Below are 11219 nucleotides of genomic sequence, written 5' to 3'. Positions count from 1 at the left end.
CCCGCGGGCTCAGGCAATTCACTCACCTCAGCTTCCCAAAGGCGCGGGATTACAGACTGAGCCACTGAACCCGGCTACAAGATGACATTTAAATGTTTGCTCAACTATTACTTTGATCTTTCTGATGCAGGATACTTTCAGAATAACGATTTGGAAGACTGGTTAACATCAACTGAGTGTTCAACATATCCATGACATAGAAAGTATCCAGAGAAAACCATTCAAGTGTCCTTATGAATAAAGCCCTCTGCAGCCTGGCACAATAGTAGCCGCTTTTGTCACTCATGCTCTGGAGGCCCCTGGTTTTGCACTGCAAGCAGCATTAGCCCCTCAACTGACAGTGTTTTCAGTAAATGCAGAAAGTGTGGTCCAGATAACAGCACCGCACGACAGAATCTCAACACTGAAGATACACTGACAGTTCAGGGACATAAAAACATGGATACAGTTTAAGTCTAGTTTTGGGGGACTGAGGGACATTATTCAAGCAGGATCTGGTCCACATGGAGAACCACTTACCCAGGATTTGCTTGCTCCTTCACTCTGGTCCAAGGCACCAGGAAGTGAACAATATTTTATAAAAACACTGAGTTCTCACATAAAATTACATAAAAACATTGAATTCTCAAAGGAATTAAAATAAGTGCATTTATAGACTAACTAAAGAAAATAATGACTTTGAAGGAAGCACTCAGTGTAAAAAGGCATAAGCACAGCTAGAAAGGGTTTTTATCAGAAATTTCAAATCTGATATATACATATATGTATATATATACACACATAGGGATTTGACTAGTATTAATAAGATCAATTGCATAATATATATGGACATAAAAGTCTAGCTTCAAGAAGAAAACTCCAAGTGTGCACATCAGAAGAGGAAAAAATGGATAATGGTAATTGATAATTTTCATCAGATAAAGATGTATTATAAGTGGGAAAAATATTAAGTGTGGAAGATCTAGTGGATTTTTTTTTCTATTTACCATTGGGCTGAATATATTCCAGAACATATTTAGATGTGTAGATCATATCAATGACCTTAGAGAGGCATTAAGGGTTCAATTAGTCAAAATAATGATATGCTTGTAAGCAAGTTTGGCTTATTTTCACCCTTACCTTGACATTTGGGGGGAAGAAAAGTATAGTAACACAATTTAATACTGAAATTGCAATGTCTTAGAAGAATTTCAGAGGAGTGCATCATCCCCATGACTGACTGCCTCCCTTCATACCCCCATTTTCAGATGTCTTACAGGGTTGGGGCTGTGTCATGCACATGCAAATGCACGCTATCCTCTACCTGAGACAGTGACTGTCGGAGCCGCGCCATTTGTGTGTTGTGGCCTTTACCAAGGTCTTGCTCAGCAACCATCTGCTTCAGCTTCTCCTTCTCTATAGCTATGCTGTTAAATGCAGACTTCAAAAGAGAGTGCACTGGGCGGGGAGAAAAGTGAGAAACAAGTAACAGATGTGTCCAGGAAGAACATGAAATTATAAAATTCTCAAGACTTTAACTCATATGCAGACACTTTCTGGAAAGGCTATATTACAGTCTAATTAAACAATCAGCTACAACAAGGATCTACGAGAATATCTAAACACAATGTAAATATGGCAAAGGGAATTAGTCAGCATGAAAATTTTGGTATTTCACACCAGATGGAAGCAGCATATAAAACATCGACATTAATTCTAAATATCAATATTTAGAAATTAATTTATAATTCCTAGAAGGAAAAGAAAATAAGTTTTACTTGCCATATTTGATGACAATACTTGAGCAGCTCTGTGTAGCATGAGGCTCATATAAATCATTTAGAACTAACCAAAAAATTATTTTCCAAACGCATGTGCTCAAAAAAGAGCATTTTATGAGTATTGCCAACACAAAATAGGCAGCTATCTAGACATTCTGATTAGTTTTCTTGCTTGTAGGAAATGATTTGGCCTTAAGAACAGCACTTGCATTATTTCCAGCCAGAAGTATCTTAATGTCAAAGTGCTTCAATTTAAAAGCATCAATAAAACTAATACCCCATCTCCCAATTTCCTACATAGCTGACAACTTAACATTAGTAAAATCTGAGGCAGTCATTAATTTGAGCTTCAAAAAGTTTCAACTTTTTTTTTTAGTCTGAACTTCTAATTCTGATGTTTAAAATAACAGTTTCTAGAATATGCAAAGTCTTCTAAAATAGGTATTCCAAAATAGGTATTTCCTTATTTGAGAAAGGTCATTTTTTTAAAAAGAAGTGGGAAACTTCAACAGTAAATAGTGGCTGAATTAAAGGTGAAAAATGGCAGGATCACAAGGGATTCAGTCTATAGATTTCTGTAGGCAAAGATTATTTTAAAGGCAATAATTTGATAGCTGGGTTGCATTAACCTTGCTGATAGCTCTAAAAGCAAACTTTCCACTCATTTAAAAATACATAATAAATGCTTTCCAAAGAGTTTACTCAACAGTCACAGAAGAGTTCTCTTTTATCCCCATAAGACAGGGAATTTGTATGTGTGTGTTGAAAAGATGCAGTGTCAACGTAGCCTTTTAAAAAAAACAAATGTTATTGTGTATATTTAAGGTACACAATTTTATGATATAAGATACATATATTTAGTAAAATGATGACCACAGCAGAGCAAATTAACATATCTGTCATTTCACTTAGTTACCCATTTTTTTCTTCCTGTGGCAAGAACAGCTATAATTTGCTTTTGTTAAAAATCTTGAATATGACATACTATTATAGTCCTCATGTTGTACATCAGATCTTTCCACTTATTTCTCCTTCATATTTGCTACTTTATATCCTTTGACCTACATCTTCTCCCCACCCTGATAACCACTGTTTTATTTTGTCTATATATATTTGCCTTTTTTTTAGGATTTCACATATAGGTGAGATCATGCAATACTTTTCTTTCTGTGTGTCTGGCTTATTTCACTTAGTATAAAGTCCTTCAGGTCCATCCATGTTGTTGTAAATGGTGGGATCTCATTTAAGGTTGAATACTATTCTATTGTATGTTATTCCATAGAAAATTTCTTTATTCATTGGCCCACTGATGAGTATCTAGGATGTTTCCATATCTTAGTTATTGTGAATAATGCTGCAATGAACATGGGTGTACAACCATCTTTATGAGGTGATGATTTCATTTCCTTTGGATATATACCCAGAAGAGAAACTGCTAGATCATATGGATCAGATGTTAGATCTATTTTTAATTTCTTAGGAATTTCTATGCTGTTTTTCATAATGGCTGCACCAATCTACATTGCCACCAAGAGTGTACAAAGGTTCCCTTTTCTTCACATCCTTGGCAACACTTGTTACCTCTTGTCTTTTAGATAACGGCCATCCTAACAGGTATGAGGTTGTATTCCTTGAGGTTTTGATTTGCATTTCCCTGATTAGTGATGCTGAACACATTTTCATGTATCTGTTGGCCAGTTTTATGTCATCTTTGGAGAAGTATCTATTCAGATCGTTTGTTCATTTAAAAATCAGGTTGTTAAATTTTCTTTTTTAAAATTTATTTTATTGTATTTTATTTTACAGGCAAGGTCTTTCTCTGTCACACAGACTGGAGTGCAGTGGCACAATCATAGCTCACTGTAATCTTGAACTCCTGGGCTCAAGCAATCTTCCTGCCTTTGCCTCCAAGTAGCTAGGATTACAGGCATGTGCTACCATGTCTCAATTTAAAAAAAATTTTTTTATAGAGACAGGGCCTCACTATGTTGCTCAAACTCCTGACCTTAAGCAAAGGTTTTTCCTGTTTCTTGTTACTAAGTTGTATGAGTTCTTTATACATCCTTGATATTAACCCCTTATCTGACATATGGTTTGCAAATATTTTTTCCCAATCTGTAGGTTGTCTTTTTTATTTTGTTGATTATTTTCTTTTCTGTAGTTCTATTTATTTATCTTTGCTTTTTCAGACTGAGTTTTTGGTGTGATACGTACAAAGTTCATCACCAAAGACAATGTCAAGGAACTTTTGCCCTATGTTTTCTTCAAGGAGTTGATGGTTTCAGGTCTTATATTTAAGTCTTTTATCCGTTTTGAGCTGATTTTTGTGTATAGTGTAAGATAAGGATCCAATTTCATTCTTTTGCATGTGGAAATCTGGTTTTCCCAGCATCATTTATTGAAGAAACCATTCTTTCCTCATTGTGTTTTTTGGTGCCTGTGTCAAAAATTAGTTGGTCATATATGTTTGGATTTATTTCTGGGCTCTCTATTCTGCTCTGTGGTCTATCTGTTGCTTTTATGCCAATACCACACTGTTTTGATAACTATAGTTCTGTAAAATAATTTTAAATCAGGAAGTGTGATACCTTCAACTTTGCTTTATTTCCCCTCAGAATTCCTTTGGCTATCAAAATCTTTTTTGGTTCCATGTAAATTGCATGATTGTTTTTCCTTTATTATTGAAGAATGCCATTGGGATTTTGATAGAAATTGTGCTGAATCTATGTATTGCTTTAGGTTGTATGAACATTTTAACATAAATTCTTTTGATCCAGGAGCATGGAATAACTCTCCATATATTTGTGTCTTCTTCAATTTCTTTCATCAATGTTTTATAGTTTTCAGTATATAGGTGTTTCAACTTCTTGGTTAAATTTATTCCTAAGTATTTTATTTCTTGATGCTGTCATAAATGGGACTGTTATCTTGATTTCTTTTTAGTTAGGTTGTTATTTGTGCATAGAAATGCCATGAAATTTTGAATGTTAATTTTATATCTTGCAAATTTACTGAATTTCACTTATTAGATCTAACAGTTTCTTGGCAGAGCCTTAGGGGTTTTCTAGACATAGGATCATGTCATCTGTAAATAGAGATAATTTTTTTCTTCCTTTCTGATTTATATACTTTTTGTTTCTTTTTGTTGTCCAATTGCTCTTGAGTACTTCCAGGACTACAATGAATGGACGTGGGAGGAGTACACCATTTTCCCTATACTAAAGGAAAAGTTTTCAGTTTCTCCCCACTGATTATGGATGTTCGTTGTGGGTTTTTCATAAATGGTCTTTCTTATGTTGAGAAACTTTCCTTCTATATCTAAACTTTTAAGAGTTTTTATCAAGTATGGATGTTGAACTTTGTCAAATGCTTCTTCTGCATCAAATGATATGATTGTGTGTGTGTGTGTGTGTGTGTGTGTGTATTTGAGACAAAGTATCATTCTGTGAACCAGGCTGGAGTACAGTGGCACAATCATAGCTCACTGTAATCTTGAACTCCTGGGCTCAAGCAATCTTCCTGCCTTTGCCTCCAAGTAGCTAGGATTACAGGCATGTGCTACCACGTCTCAATTAAAAAAAAATTTTTTTATAGAGACAGGGCCTCATAACTCACTGTAATCTTGAACGCCTAGACTTGAGTGATCCTTCTTCTGCAGCCTCCCAAAGTGCTAGGATTACAGATGTGAGCCACTGTGACTGGCCTGATCATGTGTTTTTTTGTCTTTCATTTGGTTAATGTGATGTGTTTTCTTTTTTGTTTTTTTTTTTGAGTTGGAGTCTCACTCGGTCGCCCAGACTGGAGTGCAGTGGCCACTTCCGGCCACCGCAGCCTCGACCTGCTGGGAGTAGCCGGAATTACAGGCATGCGCTACCACGCCCGGCTGATTTTTTGATTTATTGTAGAGATGAGGTCTCGCTGCCCAGGCGGGTCTCCAACCCTCCGGCTCAGGCAATCCACTCACCTCAGCCTCCCAAAAGTGCGGGATTACAGGCTGAGCCACCGAGCCCGGCTGTGATGTGTTTTTCAACAGAAGATTTAAAACTCTGTTGAAACTTGGATTTTCTGAAAGCTTTAGAATTGTAACCAAATACACAAAGCTTTCCTGGGGCTGCCTTTCAGTTTCCTTTTTTCAGCAGCTGTGCTATATGTACTCAATAAACATATTTGCTGTCTCGTTCTACCTGTGCATCCCCTGCCCTCTGAAGTGGAAGTTACCGGCTGTAAATTTACACTGTTGTACAAAAGTACAATAATTTAACTTGTACAACAGGCCTTACTGAAAATATAACATAAAGAGACTCAGTGGGCATTGATTTCCCTTCGCCTCAAATCTGAACCGGCCCATGATGCTCTGACAGGTAGAAAATAGTGAAAGAGTGTTGACCAGTGACTACTTCAAGACCAGTGGTATGCAAGCTTCCAGCTGTCCTGGTAATGTTCCAGGCACAGGAGGGAAGCCACCTTGGGTCTTTCAGCCCAGTCGAGCCTGTGGTCGAATACTAGTGAGCTTAGTCAAGGACATGTGGCACTGGAGCTTAGGTGCTTAGCTGAGCCCTGCCTGGATTCCTGACCCACAAATTGTAAAGGACAATAAACAAGTGCTATTGAATAAAAAAAGAGAAATACTTAGTATCTATTTTTTCCTTGCTAAGGATAACCAATAAATGTGTATTAAATGATAACTAAGAGACATTGAAAAAAAGATGCTGAATAATAGTATCTTGCCGCATTGCTTAGGATAAACTTTTTGTCTACCCCCTTCATGATATTCTCTTTATTTAGTCAAAACTGTAAACCTGTTATGTGGTTCTTCCAACAGGCAGACATCTCATTCTGTTGCACTTTGTATATAGAACTTCAACCACTATATACACCATTAATCTTTCTACTATTACCACATAGACAAGAGAACAAAGGACAATCTCTCATCAAAGGAGAGAGTTTCTTTAAAGGACACATCCTATTTGTTGTTACCTTTCTGTGCAATTAGACAAAATTCCTCTTGCAGCTTTGTATAATCCGTTGAACTCTCCAGAGGGTCAGTGAGGTGGCTAGGAGGAGTCTGAAATTCAATATCTGCACAAAGGTTGGGGTTGGAGGAATGCAAGCGAACTGGTGACATGGTAGCACTGAAAGGTACCTGAAAGGGGAAGACATAAAATATTAAAGAATAACAGGGCACTGCTCTACCTTCTCCTACATATAAAAGATCTCTTCATCTTCAAAATAATAGATTCCTCTCTGATGACACACTCAGAGACACTCAGCACTTATTTATTTAGCAGGTAGTCAGGGTTGGAAGAGAGTCTCATTTCCCATAGTTGATTTAGAACTGCCATGCGCTCACCAGCGTTTCACCATTACAGAGAGCAATTACTACAGAATGATAGGAAAAAAGATACAGTGCCAGATAAACTTCAACTCCGAACCCACGCTTGTGCCTAAGAAAATGACTGGCAGAAAACAACAGTCTGAACTGTGGTGTAGCTGACCTTTTCTTACAAAGTCTGGACTTTTTATGTTCACTTCTCTGAGCCTGGATCTTACTAAACATGTGAAAATTCAAAAGATGCATATATTGGAAGATTCACTTGCTCTGCAGTCATTAGCTAAAACACAAAGCAGGCTTAGTTGTAAATACAGTAGTGTCTTAAAGAGACTTACTATTATTTTTGGAATTGATTTATCAACATATATATTAGCAAATGAAACATATTACATACATCACTATAGTTTTACCTTTGTATGTTACACATAATTCTGTTACATATATAAACATGGCTTATGAACAGGCCAATAGTGAAAGGCATTAAGAAGAAAAAGTCATATTACTATAGAGTTTCCCAAACAGCTAGAGATACTTCCCTGTCCAGGTTGGATATGGGCTAGACTTGTGATGAGTGCAGGCAAAGCACATTTCCTTCCCCTTTAAGAAGGTTTTACCAAGCATTATAAATGCTGTCAACCAAACATTACTGGAAAATGAAAATACCAATTTCTCTTGCAAATCAGATTACCAGCAGTTTCTCCCTAAATTTTACTGCATAGATGCTCATTCAATTGCGTTCAAGAACCAGACTCTTAGATTTTACCATAGGTCAAATTTTATACAGTAGTAAGGATAATTCATACCCCCTTACAGGAAATATGCTGAAGGAGAAGAACCAATACCCTGTCTAATGTACATATATGAACCACTTCTGCTTTTATTTTTTGCCTTAAACTTCCCAACAGATTTGGTGAGAGAAAGGGGGAAGGCGAAAGGATACTCCCTCTCCGAGGATAAAGAGGGACAGATGGAGGAGATGGAAAGAGGAAAAAAAAAAAAAAAAAAATCCGACCTGAGCTGCAGCTGGAGGGTAATTGGGACAGAGGGTCCTTCTGATGTAACATTGCCCTGGTAGGGAGTTATCTGTCTCAAAAGATATCCAAGGCTTGCTGGAGAAGGAAGTGAGCATGAAGTTTCCCTGCTAAAGGCAGTAAGCAAAGCATACTAATATATGCTATCCAATGCATTTGGTATCTGGAATTATCAAAGCACTCTACCCATTCTCTGTGAGTACCTTGACTACACTGGGCTGGGAGATGTTAATAGTGTGCTGATTTTATCAGGCTCAAAATGTCTGGTTATTCTAGATCTGAGACATAGAAAGGGCAAATAAGCCACTTGAGATAACAGAGTATTGAGGTTCAAATATTTGCTGAATCCTGTCCAGGTAACTTTATGATAGCAATGAGTGAGGTCCTTGTAGGATACCTGTAAAGGGATAGGATTTATGTGGAAGAATGCTTGAAGATAGAAAAAAGATAGAAAAAAAAAAAGTTCTGACATTAACTGTGGTGATGCTACATCTAGAAAGAGCTCTCTCAGCCCATAGTCCTGTAGGAAGGAAGCAGAGAATTCATGGATAGGTCGGTGGAGATGAGGAGGTCATGGGAGAGACTGTGAGTGGAAGAAATAGGTAGACCAGGGAGTTTTTCAGATTGAAGGATATAGTTTCCTGATATCCTGGAACTAGATGAGCATTAAGAAAAAGGAATGTGGGTGCTTGGTAACAGTGTTGAGGACCGTGGAAAATGGTTTTATCTGCACTGAGGTGCTCTCAACACTCCAAGAACTCACATGGCTTAGGGGTCTATACCTTGAGTGGGTTGGGGAGGAGGTTGCACTGGCAGTCATTATGCAGTGAAAATCCAGAGAATCCAGTAAGGACCCAGACTTGCCCCTGAGATAAATTATTATCTCTTTATTAAGTGTTAGAGTCAGATGAGAAGAAAAATGTGTTATAGATTTATATTTTGAACATAATGGAAGCTTAAATTGGCTATTAAAACAGTAAAAGTAGTTTTGTATATTATCCACAGAGAAAGGGACTTAGAATGATTCCTTCAAACCTCAATCAGCCAGTTTCCTGGGAAACTGAGAACTAATTTTCATATACTTCTGACTGAAAAATGTTTATTTTGGTATCGTCTTTTGAAAAGCAAGTATGTAGAATGGGTCATTTTAATTGAGGAATTCATGAAGTAAAATTGAGAATACAAATTAATTAGAGTTAATTTTAATCTCACTCTAACTGAATATCTCTTCAGCCTGGAGACTTACTGATTCTGACTTTTTTATTCATCAATTTGGGTATTCAAAAATCTAAGTGGTAACTCATTTCTGTCTGTGATGGTTGAAGTGGGAGCTGCCTAAAGGTTTCCACGTTTATACCTAGGAACCCTCAAGACTGGATTTGGGTGTTTCTGCCCTGCTCAGGAAAGAAATCCAAGCCTTCCTTGAAGTACTATGACAGGGAGGAAGCCTGATCTTGAAATATTCTGGTACCAGTAGCCACAGTTTGAAATGGAGATGTTAGGAGATACTTTTAACACTTGTCCATGGAGATGTCAAAAGTGAAATCAGTTGATAATGGAGCTGCTGGCATTTACATTCTGCAACTGTAGACATGACAGAAAGTACACACGGTAGGTCTAAGACAGATACTAAACGTACAGGACTTATTGAACCAGTGTGAAAGGTCTCCTGCTGTTGCTATTCTGCACTGTAGCTTTGGGACTCTCAGTGTTCTTCCATGAGAAGGGGCTGGCGTTTCTCTTTTCCCCAATCTCCTGTTCTGTTGGGTCTGGCTGATGTTGCAAGTTGGCCACTTTGAGTACTAGTGCTGAGGGTCAACAAGAATATATTTCTGAAACATCTCCTCAGAAATACTTTTCTTTGGGAGCAATTTCAGTTCCTCACCCCAGTCAGCTGAGTGAGTAAGAAAAACAAATGACTGGTAATAACTTGGAAGGATTCTAGGTGAAAGGCACTTAGTAGGATACGGTGGGCTCAAAATGTGTGAGATAACTTTAGTGTTGAAAAGAGAAAGGACTGGGAATTAAGGGGAATTGCTGCACTATAAGAAAGAGGGGAACTGAGTCATCAGCATCAGGTCACTGAGATGTGGGTGAGAGGCCAAAAAAGCCAGCTGAGGGTAGTCCTGCTAGATGTTACTATATTTTGGTATACAGCCAAAGCTACCAATCTTAGAGTAGCCATTCCTCCTAGTTATTCCTCAACTCAATATTAAATATTGCCAGTAGCTTCCCTCATTACATGCATCTACATTTTTCTTTTATATATGTAGTCATACTGCTACTATGGGAGGTGGGCACTGATGATTTCTTCCTTTAAAAGCTTTTTCTCTTCTGCGCTCAATTTTTAAAATATAGGCCCGTTTTGTCCAAATTAATTCCAGTTTTATTATATTTGCTGTATGTATCTGCAATTAAAAAAAAAAACTAGGAGAAACATGATCACTTCCCTGCATGTTATCTTAGATGTATATTACTTAAAGAAACATTGGTGCTTCATAAAATGACTGACTTTTCCTTTTCATACTGAGGTGTTGTTTTCTTTCTAATAATCATTTAGATTTCTTAATTTTATAAACACAAAATTACATGTAAGAATATTTAACTGATTATACACGTTATCTATTGTTAGAATCTGTTACCACATTGGTGCCATGGGCTTTATTCATCTGCATTTGAATACATGAGCAAGATATACATTGACCATGAAAGCCATTTTAATAATTTGTTTGTTCAAATGTTCATAAAACTGAGTTTAAGAGTCAGTTCCCTAATAAATTCCAAGTCACTGGTTCATTTTATAATCAAAAGCAAGTTGGTTTCCCAAACAGTCTAGCTAAACACCTAGATAAAAAGCAAGAGTCAATTACTAATCATTAAGAAGAAAGTAGAAAGCCACCAATCCTCACACTAGCATCCACTCTCCTATAATGCAATCAAAACCTTTTCATATTTTTCACCAATTCTGGTCTTAAAATATACTCCATGTCTAGTGAGAGCAAGACTGTTGCTAATTCAGGAAATATTATCTAATAGCCAAAGAATTAACATTCATGATTGTTATGAACTCAGTACTCTGTATTTTTAGAAGTTAAT

General features: G+C 37.0%; 1 protein-coding gene across 5 annotated transcripts in view; it reads right to left on the bottom strand.

Moving 5' to 3' along the window:
- The window catches only part of OSBPL6 (oxysterol binding protein like 6), a 112070-nt gene that overhangs the window by 32070 nt on the left and 68781 nt on the right, over positions 1-11219 (bottom strand). For all 5 annotated transcript variants that reach the window (XM_008055334.1, XM_008055335.1, XM_021711033.1 and 2 more), the window contains 2 exons: positions 6738-6903; positions 1304-1437 (listed from right to left, as the gene is read on the bottom strand). In XM_008055334.1, the coding sequence (XP_008053525.1) occupies positions 1304-1437; positions 6738-6903 (300 nt within the window). The remainder of the gene's footprint in view (positions 1-1303; positions 1438-6737; positions 6904-11219) is intronic.

This window comes from Carlito syrichta, unplaced genomic scaffold, assembly GCF_000164805.1.
Source record: "Carlito syrichta isolate Samal-C Ts95f unplaced genomic scaffold, Tarsius_syrichta-2.0.1 Scaffold301826, whole genome shotgun sequence".
Classification (NCBI taxonomy): Eukaryota; Metazoa; Chordata; class Mammalia; order Primates; family Tarsiidae; genus Carlito; species Carlito syrichta.
The sequence above is the reverse complement of the archived record's forward strand: the minus strand, read 5'-3'. Positions and strand labels throughout refer to the sequence as shown.